Source organism: Hibiscus syriacus, unplaced genomic scaffold, assembly GCF_006381635.1.
Source record: "Hibiscus syriacus cultivar Baekdansim isolate YM2019G1 unplaced genomic scaffold, ASM638163v2 tig00002840_pilon, whole genome shotgun sequence".
In the NCBI taxonomy this organism is placed as follows: Eukaryota; Viridiplantae; Streptophyta; class Magnoliopsida; order Malvales; family Malvaceae; genus Hibiscus; species Hibiscus syriacus.
Genome location: NW_024061947.1, coordinates 8,886,654 through 8,909,234, shown reverse-complemented (window position 1 = coordinate 8,909,234; position 22,581 = coordinate 8,886,654). Strand labels below are relative to the sequence as shown.

Below are 22,581 nucleotides of genomic sequence, written 5' to 3'. Positions count from 1 at the left end.
CGTTACCACTGGCTCAATCGCATCAATGACACTATTATTAAGAGGTGGATCAGACGAAGTGAAAAGTGCCTAAAAATATGTGCGAGCTATATCCTTCAAATCCTTAGGTTGCATCATCCATTAACCCTCACTATTGTGCAGGTCGACAATACTATTCTTCTTCTTCCTTTGTGTGGCTCTCATGTGGAATAATCCTGTACTCCTATCACCATGTGTTAACCATCGCACTCGGACCGTTGCTCCCAATACTTCTCCTCCAATGCAAGCAACTTTCGCAATTCATCCTTTGCTTTTCGAAATTGGCCTAAACGTCTACTAGATAGTTGCAATCGTAGACCCCAGTCTACCCGTCTCCGTAAATCCTTAATTCGAGCGGAATTGTTCCTGATGCGATCATGTTGCCAATCTTTCAAAGCATAACCAATAGCCTCGATTTTATTTAGTGCATTACCATTTGTATATTTCCAAGCTGAGTGGACCCGTTCCTTACAATTTGTTTCGTATGCTCAACAAGTATCAAACTGAAAACAATCATTAGAAAAAGGTTAAGTATTAGAATGTGACTGTCATTTCTTGTCCAAAGTCAGATAACAATGGTCTGATGTGTCCGCACTCTCAGAAGTTACTCGAAAATGGGGAAAAGCTTGAGTCCAATGCTTGGAAGCAACGAATCAGTCCAATCGTTCAAAGATTGGTTCTTTATCTTTCGCACCATACATCCACTTAAATTACCCTTTAGAAGGTTTTAGATCAATTAGATTATTACGCTGTAATACATCTCTAAACGCATCGATTTGTGTTTGTGGTTTTCTCCTGCCACCATGCTTTTCCGACTCATTAAGGACTTCATTGAAATCACCCCAAGAAGCCAAGGGAGGTGCGATACACCATTCAAGTTATCGATGCATGACCAAATTTGTGTCATGAGACTAACATTTGAATGGCATACGTACCAGTAAAACGAAACCGATTTTGCCCATGTTGAACAATGGCGTTAATATAGATATTAGAGTACGACAAAACTAAAATAGTAATAGTATTATTCCAAAGAATCATTAAACCAGTACATCACTATGTTATAAAGTCTATGGTATATTCGTTATTACAATAATTAATTCTTATCGATATTCGTACATGAAATTTTATTAGTTGTGTTTTTTGAGTTGACTGTTCATTAATGAAATAAGTATTTCAAAAACAAATGTTCTTTGTTCTCTTTTTCAAATACTTTTTTTTCTCAATATTCAATCGGCATAGCCTAGGATTTTGATTAAGAGTGGAATTCAAATTAAATGATAGGGTAAACTACGTCATATACCATCAAATTTTATGAGTTGATTCATTTATATCACTAGTCTTTTAATTTTTCCAATTTTAGTACTAACATTTACTTTTAAGTGCAATTATACCTCTACACCATTAATGGCTTAACGGGACAATGACATAGTAACTCTGTATCGTGACGTCGCTGACGTGGATGCCTAAAAAGCTTAAAACAATGTAATTTTGTTGATATAATATTAATTTTCTTTAAAAAAACCCTAAAATTCTTTAAATACTAAAAAACCCAAAATTCTCGAAATTCCCCAAAAAAACCCTAAAATCCCAAATAAACTATAAACCTTGAATCGTAACCCCTAAATTCACCAACCATTGTCGTCGATAGCATGTCATTGCCACCGCACCGAAGTCTCCTTCTCTCACCGTGCATGTCATTCCTCATTCGCTCGTCGATTGATCGTCGTTTATGGATCGACTTGAACATTTCATGTTCGGTGTTGTGACGACTGATTAGCGCATTGTTCTTCAATTTCTGACGACGGGTGAGGGGTAATTGCTGGTAAGGGTTTGGCGACAAAAGTGGTGGGCAATGGCAGTTGATTCGGCGGTGACAATGGGTGAAAACATTGATTTAGTATTTAGGGCTTTGGGTTTAGGGAGAATTTAAGAATTTTCAAACTTTTAGGTGTTTTTGGAAAAAAAATATTTTTTTTATTATAAATCATATATAAAAATATTATATATATATTATAATGTATTATAATAATATATATATATATATATATATTACTTTAGTTTTAAAACATAAATTATAAATAATATCTACTATATGATATGTATATTACATTTGTAAAAATATAACCAAAATATGAAATTAGTTGAGTATTTAATCTAGATTTTGTTTTTGAAAGGTGTTAAGTTCAAATCCCTCAAAACTCAAATTTTTATTAAATCTCCTCATGTAAAAAAACGTCATTTTAGTATTTTTTAGACATCAAAATAGTTCATCATAACAACGTCGTTTTGGTGAGACATCTATGTCAGTAACATAACGGCACAGAGTTGTCATGTCATCGTTTCGTTAAGTCATTAAAGGCGGAGTAACATATTAGTCCAAGTGGATTAACATTTTTATACTTGCTCCTTACGCATTTGGTTTGTTCATGCGTTCTAGTGCTTAGTGCGGTGTTTGAGGGGTTGTATTTGAATTTACCTGAATGTGTGTATGATGTTTTAGTTATTGTTAAGTTAAACAAAAGTTCACGCTATGTGGTTGGTCGCTGAAGCAAAGTAGATAAGAAGAAGCTAACTTCAGGAACCAAAGTGACCGCTGACAGAGCATCGGTCACAATCAGGCGGGTTCTTCCACCTGAAGTAAGTTATTTGCATGGAAATTACTTCAGCTACATTAATCATGTAAACCCAAGTTTTTGCAGAGGCCTGATACCTTGGTACATTTTTAGATGACATGTTAATCGACTTGCTTACAGCACGCGGCGTTATTATCGTGAAGTAAACCTCCAAAGGTGATTATACTTTCCTTTCCTTTCAAAGGATGTGTTTGTGTATGGTTGCTATGGCTGAGTGATGTTTGGCTGTGATTGCAGGCTATCCTTTATGGCCCTCCTGGTATTGGTAAGACATTGTTAGCAAAAGCAATAGCATGTAATGTTGATGCTAACTTCTTAAGGATCAGACTTTACAATCTGTGTATTCATGTCGTATTAATGTATTTACATATGTCATGGTCATTATCTTACATAATGTATTATATATTTATACAAATTTTGATATGGTATAAATGATAATTCATGTCATATATATTTTGACACATTGTGTCTTGTTCGTGTCATATGACCGTATCTTATATATATGTTGATAGTTGAAATCTACCTTTGTGGTTTATTTTTTGGCTTATTGTTCTTTCCTTGAACGGATGCATTTTACCTTATGCTCGCTCATCTAAGTTCAGGTTGCTTCGAGTATAATGGCTGGCAGCAACTTTCTTGGAGATGGTGCAAGGTTGATGAATGAAATTTTCAGATATGCACTTGATCACCAAGTAAGAGCCTTGAGTTGTGAATGTTTTCTGTCTTGTCTCTTTATAGCCTTCAATGTTATTTTAATGTTTGTTTCTTTTTGTACAGCCGTGCATCATCTTTATGGATGAGATTGATGCCATCTGTGGATGCCGTCTCAGCAACGGGACAGGTATTGACCGTGAAGTACAGAGGACAATGATGGAGTTAATCAGCTTGTAAAGGTACATTATTTTGGTCATGCACATAGTTTCAAAACATGCTTTTGAAAATCATTAACAACTTACATTGTTACGTGTAGGTTCAAGTGGTCATGGCTACTAACTGACCCGACATTCTTGACCCTGCACTCCTTGGTCCTGGGCGGCTAGACGAAAAGATGAGATTTCATTGCCAAATGAGAACTCAAGAATGCAAATCCTCAAGATTCACGCTGCTCAAATGGCCAAGGGAGGTGAAATTAACTATGAAGCGGTTGCTAAGCTTTCTAAGATTAGTCATAGGTGGCATATTTCTGTTCCGAGACCGTAATCCTCATCATTAATATATTTTTCTGGTAACCATTGGGGTTTAATGGTGTTGATCTACGAAATGTTTGTACGGAGGTAGCAATATTTGCAATTCGTGCTGAGCGTGACTATGTCATTCACGAAGACTTAATGAAAGTAAAACCTTGAGGCCTGATGAATGGAATATAATTCTATTATTTTGGTAATCATATGCTCACTTGCTTGGAATATGATCTAATAATAAGCTTTCTCATCTCCATTGGTTGATAGTGTCGGGACGTTATTGGAATGTTAAAAAAATTGAGGACTAAATTAGAAAATTAGAATAAGGGTCAAGGTTTGGAGATGAATTAGAATGTTCAAAAGTATGAGATCAATTTAGAATGAGACATAGTTTAGGGTGAAATCAAAATGTTCAAAAGGTTAAGGGTCAATTTTAAAAAAATCATAGTTTAAAGATATGTAGTGCAATTAACTCAAAAATAAATTACAATTCAAAAAGGGAAACATATTGCATATGCATTACAAAGTACGCAAATTGAAATTAACCACATGTTGGATCTTATCTCAAAAAGAAAATTCTTTTAACAAGTGGGTCTCTTTAATGAGTTTAAAAACCATATATAAACATTGACAAAATCAATAAGCACAAATCAAATTACTTCAGTGATTAAAACAATAATTGTTGTTCTTAGAGGTTTCAAGTTCAAATAATAACAATTGCAGCATAAGTGATTAAATATTCATTGTCAAATAGTTGAGAGTATTTAAAATATATACTATTTTATAATCACTTTAGTTTAATTATAAAAAATAAGTAATATAAGATATTGTTTGTTTGTATTACCAACTCAACTTACTAACAAACCAAACAAAATACACATGGCCGTTCGCGTATACTTATTATTTTGATGAATGTAGAATAAGACTGCCGAGCAGAGAGATTCAAAGTTGTCAATTGTAATTACCAATTACTTTTGATGAAATATATATATATATATATATATATATATATATTGTTATTTGTCAAACAACAAAGAGAAGACAGACACTAAAAATTATGAAGATCAGAAGGAAGCTGACAAAAAACAAGTAAAGACACCATATTATATATATATATATATATATCCCATTAGTTACAAGTTACAACAACAAAAGAGAGCCATGATTATTTAGCAGGCAGCTCTTGCTTTCTAGTTCCCAATTCAACTGATTTCTTTAAACCCATTTAGTAATGGCGGATCAGTACTGGAATACATCTGCAGTGACCACAATTGGTTGATTAAGATAAGCCAAACTGAAAGGGTGAATGAAATTGGTGGAACTTTCAAAAGCTTCACTTTCATAAACCCCATTGCTGATTCTGGGATTATTGAGATGATTAAGGATCCCATTCAGGGAATCCAGTCTTTGACTCAGTTCTATGATCTGAGCTCTCAAAACCGAGTTCTCAGCCTCCATGCTCAAGTACTGATGGGTGATGAAGTTGATGTTCGTGAGGATTTGGTAATTATCTTCCCTTAGCAGAATCAGTTGAGCCATTAAATCATCTAAACGCTTTTGTTTTCTCATCCTTGATCTCCTCGCTGATTCTCTGTTGGATTCCATTCTCTTTCTTTTTCTTTGATCCATCAGCCGATGCAAATCCTCTTCAGACCCTGATGAATTGGAATTTCCACTGGAGGAAGCCATGATGTTATATATTTACACAAAGATCTTTTATTTTATTTTTCCAGAAAGACGACAGGACCCAGAAACTAATTATGTTTTAGCTAATGTGGGAGATTTATATATTTGATTTTTATTATTATGTGTTATATATGCATATGAACTGGAAGTCGAGCGATTAGAGGAAGTTTTTATTTATGAAAAACATAGAACCAGTGGAGGAAGACGGTTGAGAAAGATTGAACAAGATGGGTCCTGCGTCTGAGCGAGGAATTTATCGTAAACCCCGACCGGAGGATTTCACTCACAACCGGAGACATGAAATCTCAAACGCCAACTATTTATGTAGCATCAAGATTTCCAACACCAAGAAGAAGATGATGATGATGAAACCAAGAGAGATTTTGTATAGATACAAAGTTTAACTACGAAAACCCCCAGTTTAAGGGCAAAGATGCATATCAAAACGATATGAAAGAAACATAAGAAACATGGAAAACAAGAAAATATCACAAGAAAATCTCAACTCTATGAGGGGAAGAGAGTGAAAGTGGAAGAGGATTTTTAGAGAATTGAGAAGCCAATTTATAGAACAAAAGGAAGGATCTTACATGGTTGGGTACAGTCATTATAATTAAAGTTTATTAGTTAATTACTAATAATTTTAAATGAATTATTGCTAATGCTAATAATTTCAAATGATTTAACATCATGTAAAATTCTTTTTTTAATTATCTGAAGTAATAATAAGAATGTAACTGTCTAGAATTTTTTTAGTCTATTTATTTTACGGATGCAACTGCTTGAATTTAACCTTATAGAGAATGATATTTTTTCACTTAAGTCTCTCAATGAATTTAATAAATATAAAAATTGAATATTTATGTATGTACCCTATATTATTTTGTAATAAGATCTCAAGTTCGAATTTTTGTGTATATAAAAAATTCCACTGTGAAACTTACTCATCAAAATCAGGTATGTAATATAAATCAATCCGAATTAATCAATGTTATATCTTAGAACGGGAGGACAATTTGTAACAGAGAATTGTGAAATCATGGCTTACTTTACGTTATTGCATGTGTTTTTGTGTTAGTGAAGTTGGGCAAAGTCTATGTCACTGAAAACTGAAAATGACACCAACCAATCCCATAGCTTAGCCAATCCATCAGCGCATCCATTACTTTCTCTCAATATATGATTTATCTCCTTTACCTCAATTTCTTTTAATAGATTTTTACATTCGACAATCATAGATCCGATTTGGGGGGTTTCTGGTTCTTCCTCTTGCAGGGCATCTATTGCTTCCCTCGAGTCCATTTCAACAATCAGATTCTTCGGATTCAGAGCTTTTGCTGCGGTAAGTCCCCTTTTCAAGTCCCAAAATTCCGCTAACAGGCATGATGGTTTCCCTAAATTCATCGAATATCCTGTAACCCAATCACCCTTATCGTCCCTTATTGTCCCTTATTGTCCCATTTATGATGGTTTCATTTACCGACCATATTATGAAATATAACAAAGCCATGTTCGCATATTCCTGAACTGCTGATAAGATATTGTGGTTGCCCAAATTGTACATGTGAGTGACATCCTCGGTTTTCAATGGAAAATAAAGTATCGTTGCTGCATAAATTGTGTAAGGGATGGTTAGAGGCGGTAATTTTCTCTAAATATTTTAAAATTTTAAATATAATTTTATATTTTTTATTAATAATTTATTTTTCTCCTAAAATTTTGTAAATTCATTGTTTCTTAAAATTTTGTAATCTTATTCATTAACATAAAATTTTTATTGATCTACTTTATTTTAAATTCTCAGATTAATTCTCATATATATTTGTTCGTAATGCCCCTTAAATTTTTAACACTTAAATTGTGATAAAATTGAAGACACTCAATTTCGACCACATAAATTAAATTATAATGTGTATATGATATTATAATATTATAATACACATGGCATTTACATTTATGAGTTATTGTTTATAATATATACGTATATCACATGACATACATATCATATTATTACAATATACCACATTTATTTATTTGAGTTTACATGATACAGGCCCAATGAGCTGTAACCAAACGCTTTGATCCAACAGTGGCCCAGCACAGTAGCCCGCGTAGAGAATTAGGGTTTCACCCTATCTTATGCTTCCAGCCGCCGCTCAATGACCGTTGGATCTAGGTGAGATCCAACGGTCCACAGCAGACCCATCTAGGGTTTCATCTTGTTCCAGACCTAGCTCGTTCCAGCGCCGTTTTTGACATCGCATGTCCCAGTCAAACTCCCCACGCCTCACGCCTCTGGCCACGCACACGACTGTCACCGGATTTCACGACAACCACCAACAACACGCAAGGATCTCGCACAGTCAACAAGCAAATATTATAGTCCTATTAGGATTCAAATAGGTCCAAAAATAGCACAAATCGAAGCTATAAATAAATGTAATCGAACCCATTTGTAAGGGGGGGGATTTTCATACTGAATACAAGCAAAGTTACTAGCAAATCACATCCAAATACTCAGAGCATTCGAAATTTTCTTTCCTCTGCAAAAATTCAAAGAATAAGTTAAAGGTAAGGAACTCACCTTTGTGCGATTTTCAGGCTTGCATGTCAACTTTGTACTTCCTTCTCTTTGTTTTCGGTTCGAAAAACATCAAATAAAATGATTTCTGGCCGATGAACCGAGGCGCATTCGAGATCTATTTTCATAGATCTAACCTCCGAGGCCGATTTTTCTAAGAAACAAACTCTATTTTCGAAATAAGGGGGTGAACATCTTTCGGAAAAAAGGAAACTTTTTTGTTTTTGCCGCCGATGAACGGTGGCGATGAGGTGGCGAGGGGGGCGGCCAATGGCCTTTTTTTGGAAATAAGGGTTGGTGTTCTTCGTTTCTGAAGAACACTGAGAGGAAATGTCTGAAACGGGGGGAGCTCTCGGTCTCAAAGGAGAGAAATGAAAATTTTAAAACACTTTTTTGCTTAAATACGCGACCCGTGGAGCCAACTGACCCGACCCGTTGCACATCAGATCTGCGTGTTTTCACGCAAAATTGGGAAAATCCCATTTTTGGTCCCATCCGTTATAAAAACATCTAATTTGATCCCTAAAACTCGATTTTAAACCCCCATTTGCTTGCGAATTTGACCTTCTGTTTTGATTTCCTTTCAATTTAACCCCTCCGTTATTATTATTACTTCTTGTATATATATATACATATATTTTTTACTATTTATTTTATTTTATATATATTTTATTTATACGTTATTACATATATGTATATTTCATATTTCACATATTCTCTTTTTATTTTTTTCCTCTACTTTTTATTATTATTTTATTTATTTTCATTATTTTGTTTGTCTATTATTATTAAAAATTTTCTTCTCTCTCGTATTTAGCTATTATACATACATATAGTATTATTATTATATGTTTTCATTAATTTTATTATTTGACTTTATTTAGTATACGCTATTATTTTACATTTTTTTTATTTCAACATTCGAATATATATATATATATATATATATATATATATATGTATATTTTATTTAATTCTTATCATTCTTTTATTTTATTTTTATTTTGCTTTCCTCATTTATTTATTTATTTATTTATTTATTTTTCCGTTTTATGGTACCTTATCTTTCTTATTTCTTTATTTGTTTATTTTCTACTTTATCATATGTTTTCATACTTGTCTTTATTTTACTTCCTTCATGTTCTATGTCTCCATGTTGATTATGTTATTTATCGTGTATCATTTATTTTTATTTTGTTCTTCATTTTCTTTATTTTTAATTTAATTTATTTCCATCACCTTTTCTAATACATCTTTTGACTCTTAAAGGGCTCACTTTTAAATCAATTAGTGGTAAGTTTTTGGATCGTTATTTTACCTTTAAATTTAAACTTACAATTTTCTTAATTAAGACAACTGGAAATTATATAGTACCGAAAGGGCAGTTCAAGGGTGCTAACCCTTCCTTGACTGTAACCGACTCCTGAATCCGACATGTTTCTGGTAAGACGCAGATCAGGTAAGAAATAAGGTATCCGATCAACCCATTTGTTTTAAAATAAATGACCGGTGGCGACTCCAATCCACATGTTTTAAGTCAAAGCCCAATTCCGGGGCCCAACCGAAAGACGGTTCCGACAGCTTGGCGACTCCGCTGGGGACAAATGTAAGTGAGTCAGACTAAGGTAATTTCCAGTTGTCTTTTTAACGAAAAGGGTAAGTTTAAATTTTTAGGTAATATTTCGATCCCCTTTTACTTACTTTTGATTATATTTTCGAGTAAATAGTTGTACTAAACCGTTTTCTCATGATTTCAGCCTTCAAACCTTTTTTTCACTTAAGGCTCTATACCTGAGCTCCAAACCCTATTTTAAATAGGGGTGAAAGCGACGCATTCGTATGAATTTATTCACCGCATATGCCCAACAAGTAGCCTTCGGGATTCATATACCTTATGTCTTCGTGTGAATTTATTCTCCGCATAGACATAAGGGAATGTGTCCCCTCGAGTTTAACTTAGTCCACACAAGCCTGTGATGGGTTTAGGACTAAGGGTCTGGTAAGCCCAAGGGGGCACCAGCAAGGAGAGCTCGGGTACCGTTTTAGAACCTAAACCGGGAGACTTTGAAGAAATAGAGCCTACCCCAAAACCACATTCCAAAACCTAGGACTTTGTTTTCTCAATCATGTTTTTTGTCCCTATGCTTTTTCTCTTGCCATTTCTTTTCATTTATTTATTTATTTTTATTTTTACTAACCTTTTGCCTTTGTGTTTGTTTTTTTAGCATTTGTATCATAACAAGATGACATTGATCCCTAAAAAGGCGTTCATTACACACAAAATAATCTGAATTAATGGATAAAGGTGTTGTAATACAAGAGATTAAAAACCCCGAGGTACGACTATGGTCCGAGAAGACTCAGAAGGAAAAGGGAGACAGTCTTCAAGGAAGTTATGTGTCAGAGCTGGTTAGCTACGCCTCTATCAGCCTAAAGCAGAACGACGTGCAAGAGCTTCAGGACATCTGGAACAGTTGGAAGAATGAAGTGAAACAGAAGTTCAGCCAACAGTACGGTGATATTGCATTATTGCTTCATGTCAAGACTGATGAGCCCTTAATCAGAGCCTTGGTTCAATTCTGGAACCCGGGATACAGTTGCTTCACTTTTAATCAGGAGGACATGGTGCCCACCATAGAAGAGTTCACTACACTACTGCATTGTGAAAACATCGAACTCGAGCGGGCCTACCTTAAGCACATTAAAAGGAAACCTTTCAAAAATGCACTAGCCAAGGTTGCCGGAGTTGATGAAAAATGGGTAACTGACCAGGCTCGATGTAAGGGTAGTGGAGAAGGAATCGCTTGGCTTCATATCAAGCAATTAATGAAGCATCATCCCGATGAGTGGAAGACAATAGACCTATTTGCATTAGGTCTGTATGGTCTGATTATATTCCCAAAGACCTTGGGATACATCGATGCCACCGTAGTGGAGCTATTCGAACAACTCTCGAGAAGAGTCAATCCAGCACCGACCATCTTAGTCGAGACCTTCCGGTCTCTCAATCATTGTAGAAGAACTGGTGGAGGAAGGTTCACTGGGTGTGTTCAGCTCCTTCAAGTCTGGATTCACAGCCACTTTTGGAAGACTAACGGGGTTGCCTACCGCCATTTCAGCACCATATATTCACCTCTAGGTGAATTCATCACCATGAAATGGCATGAAGGCGCCTCAAAGGAAAAATGGATGAAGGTCTTTACGCATCTTCAGGACCGGGATATTGTCTAGAGGGCCCCCTGGTTATTCCTCAGTGACGTTCTTTTCCGATATGGGGACTCCGATACTATGACCTTACTTGGACTTTGGGGTGTAGTTGGGTATGCTCCATTGTTAGCACTTAGATAGTATGGGACATGTCAGTTTGTCCCAGCAACATACGGACTGGCAAGGTCAGAGTTTGAGTATCACGGTGACAGCTATAAGAAGATAATCAAAGAAGCAGCCGATTCATGGAAGAAAGTATTCCGGATGGATGTTGTAGCTGCCAGAAGAATGCTCACTCCGGATTACGTGGAGTGGCGAAGATTAAGAAAAAATGACAACACCCCTGTGCCAGACTGTGAGGACACCCGGACCATGGAGGAACATCTCAGGCATGTCCCTTCTGAACTCGAGATAGCCAAGACCGAGTTTGAAGTTGTGAATAGCGAGCTGAAGCAGAGGATAAAAGAACTTGAATCCGAGCGCTATCAGTGGAAGCTAGATGTTGACTCTCAGAAAGATCGGGCAGATAAACTGGAAAGAGAAAAGAAGAGAGTCCGTTTTGAGCTCAAAGACTTGAGAAAGGGGTATCAAGATAAGGTCAAGGATAACTCCAAGTTGAAGGTAACCTCTGAATACTGGAAAGATGAGGCTCATAGCTTGAAAAGGAAGTTCAAGGGGCCTGATGAGAGAGCTTGGAAGGAACAGATGAAGACTGCCCAAAGACGCTTGTCAGATATTCAATATCAGAACCAGCGCTGGAGAGTTCGGGTAGCTGACTTAGAAAAACAGCATGAGAAAGATGGCAAGACAATAGCTGAGTTAGAAGCTATTGTAGATGGGTTCAAGAGATAAGCAAACGAGCTTCAGATAGTGCCCTTCGACGGAGGATTACAATGGCATTTCCGTTGGGAGCAAGCACAGCGAAGGGTGAGGGCCCGAGATGCAACCATCCGAGATTTCCTGGACCAAGTGCAAAAAGCAGCCCGTCATCTTCACAGCGAAGGATATTGGACTCTAGACAACACAAGTTCAACTTCACGACGAAGGGACCGCTGCTTGTCAACAACAACTTCCCAATTTCAGAGCCAATTTCAACTTCACAGCGAAGGATATTGGACTCTAGACAACGCAAGTTCAACTTCACGACGAAGGGACCTCTACTTGTCAACAACAACTTCCCAATTTCAGAACCAATTTCAACTTCACAGCGAAGGATATTGGACTCTAGACAACGCAAGTTCAACTTCACGACGAAGGGACCGCTGCTTGTCAACAATAACTTCCTAATCTCAGAGCCAATTTCAAATTCACAGCGAAGGATATTGGACTCTAGACAACGCAAGTTCAACTTCACGACGAAGGGACCGCTGCTTGTCAACAACAACTTCCCAATCTCAGAGCCAATTTCAACTTCACAGCGAAGGATATTGGACTCAAGACAGCACAAGTTCAACTTCATAACGAAGGGACCGCTGATTGTCAATAAGCAATCTCCCAATTTCAGAGCCAATTTCAACTTCACAGCGAATGATATTGGACTCAAGGCAACACAAGTTCAACTTCACGACGAAGGGATCGCTGGTTGTCAATAAACAATTTCCCAGTTTCAGAGCCAACTTCAACTTCACAGCGGATGATATTGGACTCGGAACAATACTTGGATTTCAACTTCCTGACGAAGGGTATCCAATTCTCAGGTTCAACTTCACGACGAAGGGGCCATATACATATATAATTTCACAATGAAGGAGTTATCTGTGACACATCAACATCACGACGAGGATATCGTGCTCAGAAGCGTCCAGTTCAACTCGACATCACAACGAGGAAGTTATTTCACATTTCAGTTCAATTTAACAAGCCTTAATATCAGATTTCAATTCTATGACAGAGGATATTCGATATGGCCGAAAATTGTGACTTTTAATCTTTGCTCTATTGTCGTTACACGAAAATGAGCAAAGAGGGGCAGCTGAAGACACTCAATTTCGACCACATAAATTAAATTATAATGTGTATATGATATTATAATATTATAATACACATGGCATTTACATTTATGAGTTATTGTTTATAATATATACGTATATCACATGACATACATATCATATTATTACAATATACCACATTTATTTATTTGGGTTTACATGATACAGGCCCAATGAGCTATAACCAAACGCTTTGATCCAACAGCGGCCCAGCACAGTAGCTCGCGTAGAGAATTAGGGTTTCACCCTATCTTATGCTTCCAGCCGCCGCTCAATGACTGTTGGATCTAGGTGAGATCCAACGATCCACAGCAGACCCATCTAGGGTTTCATCTTGTTCCAGACCTAGCCCGTTCCAGCGCCGTTTTTGACATCACATGTCCCAGTCAAACTCCCCATGCCTCACGCCTCTGGCCACGCACACGACTGTCACCGGATTTCACGACAACCACCAACAACACGCAAGGATCTCGCATAATCAACAAGCAAATATTATAGTCCTATTAGGATTCAAATAGGTCCAAAAATAGCACAAATCGAAGCTATAAATAAATGTAATCGAACCCATTTGTAAGGGGGGTATTTTCATACTGAATACAAGCAAAGTTACTAGCAAATCACATCCAAATACTCAGAGCATTCGAAATTTTCTTTCCTCTGTAAAAATTCAAAGAAAAAGTTAAAGGTAAGGAACTCACCTTTGTGCGATTTTCAGGCTTGCATGTCAACTTTGTACTTCATTCTCTTTGTTTTTGGTTCGAAAAACATCAAATAAAATGATTTCTGGCCGATGAACCGAGGCGCATTCGAGATCTATTTTCATAGATCTAACCTCCGAGGCCGATTTTTCTAAGAAACAAACTCTATTTTCGGAACAATGGGGTGAACATCTTTCGGAAAAAAGGAAACTTTTTTGTTTTTGCCGCCGATGCCGTTCAACGGCGGCGTGGGGGGCGGCCGATGGCCTTTTTTTGGAAATAAGGGTTGGTGTTCTTCGTTTCTGAAGAACACTGAGAGGAAATGTCTGAAACGGGGGGAGCTCTCGGTCTCAAAGGAGAGAAATGAAAATTTTAAAACACTTTTTTGCTTAAATACGCGACCCGTGGAGCCAACTGACCCGACCCGTTGCACATCAGATATGCGTGTTTTCACGCAAAATTGGGAAAATCCCATTTTGGTCCCATCCGTTTTAAAAACTTCTAATTTGATCCCTAAAACTCGATTTTAAACCCCCATTTGCTTGTGAATTCGGCCTTCTGTTTTGATTTCCTTTCAATTTAACCCCTCCGTTATTATTATTACTTCTTGTATATATATATACATATATATTTTACTATTTATTTTATTTTATATATTTTTTTATACGTTATTACATATATATATATTTCATATTTCACATTATTCTCTTTTTATTTTTTTCCTCTACTTTTTATTATTATTTTATTTATTTTCATTATTTCGTTTGTCTATTATTATTAAAATTTTTCTTCTCTATCGTATTTAGCTATTATACATACATATAGTATTATTATTATATGTTTTCATTAATTTTATTATTTGACTTTATTTAGTATACGCTATTATTTTACATTTTTTTTATTTCAACATTTGAATATATATATATATATATATATATGTATATTTTATTTAATTCTTATCATTCTTTTATTTTATTTTTATTTTGCTTTCCTCATTTATTTATTTATTTATTTATTTATTTTTCCGTTTTATGGTACCTTATCTTTCTTATTTCTTTATTTCTTTATTTTCTACTTTATCATATGTTTTCATACTTGTCTTTATTTTACTTCCTTCATGTTCTATGTCTCCATGTTGATTATGTTATTTATCGTGTATCATTTATTTTGTTCTTCATTTTCTTTATTTTTAATTTAATTTATTTCCATCACCTTTTTTAATACATCTTTTGACTCTTAAAGGGCTCACTTTTAAATCAATTAGTGGTAAGTTTTCGGATCGTTATTTTACCTTTAAATTTAAACTTACAATATTCTTAATTAAGACAACTGGAAATTATATAGTACCGAAAGGGCAGTTCAAGGGTGCTAACCCTTCCTTGACTGTAACCGACTCCCGAATCCGACACGTTTCTGGTAAGACGCAGATCAGGTAAGAAATAAGGCAGATCAGGTAAGAAATAAGGTATCCGATCAACCCATTTGTTTTAAAATAAATGACCGGTGGCGACTCCAATCTACATTTTTTAAGTCAAAGCCCAATTCCGGGGCCCAACCGAAAGACGGTTCTGACAAAAATCAATTGTCATATTTTATTATTATATTAATATTGATGATATATGTCCTTCATCCTCAGCAGTGTTGTTTGTTTGTATTTTTATTTTTTTGAATTGTTTTGTTGATTTTTTTTATCATTTCATTACATAATTCTATTTTTATTATTCAGTGGGGATTTTTTTGGTTTTTGATGATTTTAATGAAAATGATTTGTTTGTGTGAATAATCTAGTACTTAAAAAATTGTAGATTTTTTTTCTTTTTAATATTATAATTTTTTATTGTATTTGCTTGTTATTCGTTTAAAAATTTAATCAATTTTATCATTTAAAATAAAATATCTTTCAAGAAAATAAAAGGAAAAAAAAAAGTCTAACTCTAAAGTAGATATCTCGTTATAAAGAAATAAAGCAAAGGAAAAAGACATGATTGAAGGGGAAGCTATTTGACTTGCGATAAGCTTTCTTTGTATTGACATGCTAGAACCTTCTTATTATTTTTCATCATTTTCTTATCAAGTAAAGAAACATTTACATTCCTAAATTAAATGTTAGAATTTGAATTCATTATAAACAACTTGATTACTAAATTATTTAATGGATTTTATTTTATCTTTTTAATTAGTAATAATAAATTTTAACATAACCAACAATAAGTTGGTTTAGTGAGATGAGACACTAGATTCCTTAAGCAATGTCAGGGGTTCGAATCTTGGCGATTGCGAATGGAGCAAAATGAGTTGAGATGGTCGCCCTTACATTTGCAGTACTTTATCCGGATTAGTCAATTAATAGATCATATATATATATATATATATATATATATATATATATATATATATATATATATATATGTGGTTATACCCAAAAAAAATAAATTTTAATTTAGTCAATTCAACTTTTAAACAATTGTTATAATTCTATTTGAGCTAGCTTCAAGAAAATAATTTATATCTCTTATATTATATATTCAAATCTCTTATTATACTTTATCAAATTTACGGTTATGAGATTTCGAAGGATGGAAGATAAATTTCGATTCTAAAATCATACAAATTGTTAGAATTTCAATCAATTATCTAATAAACAATATTTTAAATACTTCTCTCGAAGAAGTTGGTGATCCCCTGCACTCTTCATACTCATAGTTTAAAGGAAAGACATTGGGAAATGGATTAAAAATAGAAATGGGTTACTAAAGGTCACCTCAATTATTGGCCTTAGGGATCACAGTTTCTGAGTGGTGATATGTATGTGGTCCAACAAGATGGTGACAATTACATATAAAAGAAGAGCAACGATCACTATGCCTAAAAGTAAAATCACAATATATATACATACATAGCTAAGGCAATATTCGTGGTGAAATAAAAGAGAGCAGGCATGGATAGAAGGGATGAAGTTTGCTGGTTTTGTGCTTTGCTTGGCTTCTTTCACTTGTGTTTTTTTCCGGTAAAAATGGTTAGTGGGGTAGGCCACCTCACGAAAGTTGATTTGTTTTGTTGTTTTATTCAAGAGATTTGAAGTAACTTGAAAGATCCCTAAGCAAGCACCCACATCAAGTTGCTTAACCCTATATATCTATATACTAGTGTGTGTTTTCAAAAGCCTATATATGTAACATTAGAATTCAAGTATCTATCTTTATTTAGGCTTCGTAGGGTCTTGATTCTGTCTCAACTTTTGCAATATGGTCCTCCGAAAACAAGTTCATTTTCGATTTTCCCATAGATTTTCAAATGTTTTCCTTTCAGTATAGCTTTTAATATCAACAATTGGTCTGAGAGTTTCCTTTGGGCATATCAACTGACAATGGCTCCTTTCCCTGGACAGTGGACAGCAGATAATATCAAAATCAAATCGTGAAAATTCCAGAAACAGAATCTGGGAAAGCTACAAAAACAATTAACAATCTGAGATTGGGAAGCTTTCTTTTTGGTTGATATCACGAGATTTCAAACAAGTTGTCTAATCTTTTATTGCTTAAAAACCCCACGTGCCACTTTAAACGAGCAAAGGGAGGAAAATTAAAGCAGACAAAGATGAAATGAAGCAGCTTTACGATTCTAAAGGAAAAAGCAGACAATATCAAAGCTTCATCATGAGTGAAACAACAGTCTCAAAGGTGATTCTCACAGTAATGGTCATGATACTGTAGACCTGCCATGGTATGATATATCATATATTATCTTCGATCTGGAGTTAGTTTTGGATTAAAAATATTATTCTATCATATATTTAGAATATTATATTATAATTTTTTGATATTACCCTTAACAAGTTCGTGTGATTTATCGCAATTAAATATATTACTCCATTTGATAAACATGTTTATTTGAATTATAAACTTACAAATATTTATCATGACTTCAAGTCTTACTCAAATACTAAAAATTAATATATGTCATCACACATTGTTAGAGAAAGGATAACGGATCCTTTTTCACTATTTCATCTCATTCTTTTATACTTTGTAACAGTGGCGAATACAGACAAATCATTGGGTGAGCAAATAAAAATATAATGAAAAAGTTGCATAATATAAAAAATAACCCATAACGTTTACTAAAACGGTCATTTTGGCCCCTATTTATTTTTTGGAGCATTTTAACCCCCAATGTTTCACTTTGGGACAAAAAGTTCCCTCTATAGATGAAAATCATTAGTTAACATACAATTAACGCTTCAAAATATGAACTTTTTCAACCTAAAATGAATCACTGAGAATTAAAATGCCCCAAAAAAGAATAAGGGACAAAGTGATTATTTTGTCAAATTTTAAGGATCTTTTGTCCTAAAATGAAACATTGGGATCAAATTGCTCCAAAGCAAAAATAGAATATAAGAAAAAAATAATTATTTTTATAAATGTTGAGGTGTTTATTTTGGCATTATACCTAAAAAATTTATCTTACCGTAAATTGTATGTATTTTTAAATTTTAAAATATAATAAAAATAATATATATGTAGACTTGATCTAAATATATATATATATATATATATATATATATATATACTATGAGAATATAAATTTTAAAATGATTTATATTTTTTATGTAAATTATAATTTAATTCTTTAAATTTTTTTAAAACGTGGAATGGGTCACGGTTTAAGTAGGTCCACCTCTAAATACAACACCGTGCTATATATTATCTTTTTCGACTCATTTAAATTATGTATTTCGACTCTTATTATCATCAAACATAAATATTGAATTCAAATTTTATAAATATTGAACTGAAAAACTTATATCTACTTGGTGGATCTTTTACCCATTTTGGTAACTACCTTCATCATGAAGGCAAGCATGCCATTTTGTTTTCCCTAACACGGGCGGTAAAATTGGCCTCATTCCATAGTCGGGTTAATTATTTAGCTCAATACATCACAAAATAAATTATTTAAAAAATTATTATATTTATTATAGTGACTTAAAATTTATCATGTCGATATGGTAAGTTTTTATAAAATATTTTTTTTATTTAAACTTTTCAACCTCAGAGTGATCAATTCTAAAAATTATATTTCGAACTAACATATTGGGCCAATTAATTTTCCACCTGACTTAATGGGCCAGAAAAATCAGTACGGGCTTCTTGTTTCTCTTGCCTTTTGGATCCAAGAGTGATATCGACAACCTCTTAAAGAAGCCCACATTAACCAATAACCAATTAATTTAGTAGATTTCTCAAAGGAAATCAGAATTTGGATCTTAATTATCATAAATCGAATAAATTTAGGAAGTTTACCCTTATAATAGATTTATGTAGAACTCAATATAAATTCAATTAATAGATTAAATATATAATTAACTAAACAAAAAGAATCCCACACCAATGTGAGTTTTCTTATAATAATTTGATAAAATATTTAATGCGATACATGTAATTTTAAAATAGTATAGTTTATATATATATTGTTACAGTTTGTATTTATATTTTGATATAATAGGTATTATGATATACTACATTTTTATATATCTATATATATATATATATATATATATATATATATATATATATATATATTTTATTTATTTATTTTCGAATTTATTTGATAAAGTATTTGAGAAAAGAAAAACGATGAATCCAACCAGAAAGCATGCATATGAAGCTCTCAAATTCAGAAGTTTACAAACAATTGATATACATAAGAATGTGGGGATTGTTAATTACAGAATGGAAGAATAACGGTAAAAACCATCACCCGCAACATACCAAACATCACAGCTCCGGCATATCTTTGGAGCGTAAACCTTAACATCTCTTCGACCACACATCCTTTTTCTGGTCCAGTTTTCAATAGATGCCCGTTTTCTGAATTTCTCAAGGTTCTTAATGATCTTCACCGTTCAATGGATCAAGCACAACGGAAGCTGTCCCTACGACATCAGGAGATTACCTTCATTACCTTTTCGTCTGCATTTCGGACATAGCAGTTCCACTGACAGGATTTTCTGCTGCACCAGAAACCATAAAACGAAACACAAAATGGTATCGGATTCTGATGAATTGTCTGAACGTTATGGAAAATGGGTTTGAGAGGAAATCGTAATTTTTGTTGAAATACTTCATGCAATTCATGCACTTGTGTTGTAGGGCTGCTAAATGAAGGTTGTTAGTCTGTTGTAAACAATTTTAAAAGTTGTTGAGCTTTCTGTTACAGCTAAGCTATAAGTAACAGAACGTTATAGATTGCAAAGCACGTTATTAACAATGAATTATTTCTACTTCTTCTTTGCTTCTGCTAGATCTAATATGGTATCGTTTGCTGTTTGTTCCTGAGGATTTCTGCTTCTTGCTGCGTCGTCTTCTTGTTGATGGAGTTCCCTATCGGTAAGACTTTCACAAACAAGAAGGTGAATATTATCCTTGAAGAGTCCAATTTTTTACTTTGGAAGCAGCAAATTCTACTTACTGTTCGTAGTCACCGGTTAAAACGGTTGCTAACTGGTTCTATTCGTCCTCCTCCTGCAACGGTGGTTGATGAGCATGGTAAATCGGTGTCGAATGATTTGTATGAAGAGTATGTTGTGCAAGATTGTGCACTGGCCTCTTGGTTGTTATCCACGATAAGCCCTCATTTTCTGTCCCAGTTTGTTGGAACGGAGACGGCAGTGGTGGTCTAGAGTATGGTGTTGCAATTCGAAGATAGGCATCGATAATGATGGGGAATAAGTAGACAGGGGAAGAAGTAGATAGGGGAAGATACCAGCGACTCGTGGGAAAACTTATTTATCTATCTCACACCCGACTTGATATTGCATTTGGTGTGAGTTTCATCAGTCAATATATGCATGCTCTAAAGGAAAAACATTTGAAGGCAGTTTACAGGATGCTAAGGTATTTGAAGGGAACACCGGGTAAATGTCTTCATTTCAAGAAAAACACCAGTCGTGACATAGAACTTTACACTGATGCAGATCGGGCAAGATCAGTGAGTGACAGACGATCTACAAGTGGTTATTGTAGCTATGTGTAGGGTAATCTTGTGACATGGAGAAGTAAAAAAACAGTTCGTTGTGACTCGTAGCAGTGTAGAGGCAGAATACCGAATTTTGTCTCATGGTATATATGAGGGAATTTGGTTACAAAGATTAATGAACTTAAAGTATCCTATGTTAAACCTATGAAGGTATATTGTGATAATCAAGTTGTTGTCAGTATAACACATAACATAGTTCATCACTATCGTACTAAACACGTGGACATAGATCGTCATTTCATCAAAGAGAATGCCAATTTAGGTGAAGTTTGTATCATCTATCCTCCTACTAAGCAACAAGTTGTAGGCTTACTAACTAAAAGTCTGAGTAAGAACATATTTGAAGATTTTATTGGCAAACTAGATTGATAAATATCTACAATCGGCTTAAGGGGAGTGTTGGAAATCGGGACTAAATCTTCTTCCTTATTTTTAGGAGTTATATGTCTCTAATTGTAGTTCATAATTTTTAGGAATACTTTCCTATTTTTTGTACTCATTCTTCCTTTAAATTGTAATATGTTGTTAGAGAAATATAGAATGTTTCTTCTCAAATCTGTTCAGAATTTTTTAAATTTGCTACGGACATGAGAATCTGTGACCCACTTTGCATGCATGGCATAAAGACGCCTACAAACATCAAAATGACGTATTCGGTTATACACCTGTGATTATTCAACTTTTGATGTGCTTTCACTTTAGTCACCGTCACCGAATTTTTAGCTTGTATTAGTAGTTATTAACTCTTACTTCGCTTTCATTATAGTCATTGCCGGTAGTTGTCGTTTATCAATGTTGATTGTTTTTCTTTAAAATAAGTCTTAAGGTTTTAACTTTACACTAATTAATATAATTTGATTTCAAGTTGATTCGATAATCAATAATAAAAGATAATTAAGATTTAACTTTTTCAATAAAGATTTATTTGGGATTTAAAGAGATGGAAAGATTTTTCGACAAATTTAAAGCTAAAAAAAGAAAAAAAAAATGAGTGATATTTTTGTTCAGAAAAATCATTAAACTATAATAGAAACGAAGAGAAAGGAAGTGACTAAATAGAAATTAAAAACTAAAAGTTATATTTTTTTGATACACCATTGTTAATCGTTAGATCAACTTAAAATTGAATTATGTTAATCTTATAATCAAATAGAGTTTTTCACTATTGAGATTGATTGGTGATCATTTCGTTCATTAGAAATTCAACTTTTACAAACAAGCACGGGGAACACTAGACATCAAAATACATTTCTAAGCACGGGGAAACAAGGCGCTTGCTTTATACTGGAATTATAAGTAGAAAACAACCATCTTAGGTACAAGGAACACTAGACATCAAAATACATTTCTCCGGTCATGGACAGTGTCTCCGAGTAACGATACAAACAAGTATAGTTTTGTAGCTAAAATGGAGCCATTGTTCTATCCTAAAACATGTCCGAAATTATTCGGAAAAGAAAAATGAAAAATTATCCCTCTTCATTTACTTGAACATAACAACAATTTTTTCATGATGCCAAATCTCAAGGCTTTTGAGAGCAAATAAGA

General features: G+C 34.0%; 1 protein-coding gene and 1 pseudogene across 1 annotated transcript; one reads left to right on the top strand and one right to left on the bottom strand.

Moving 5' to 3' along the window:
- Nucleotides 1-632: 632 nt before the first annotated feature.
- LOC120152463 lies at nt 633-20,677 on the top strand (annotated as a pseudogene).
- Nucleotides 4,962-5,591, bottom strand: LOC120153737 (bZIP transcription factor 11-like). Its single transcript, XM_039165640.1, has one exon. It carries the CDS (start codon nt 5,519-5,521, stop codon nt 5,072-5,074), a length of 450 nt encoding a protein of 149 aa, XP_039021571.1. The 5' UTR covers nt 5,522-5,591; the 3' UTR covers nt 4,962-5,071.
- Nucleotides 20,678-22,581: the final 1,904 nt, after the last annotated feature.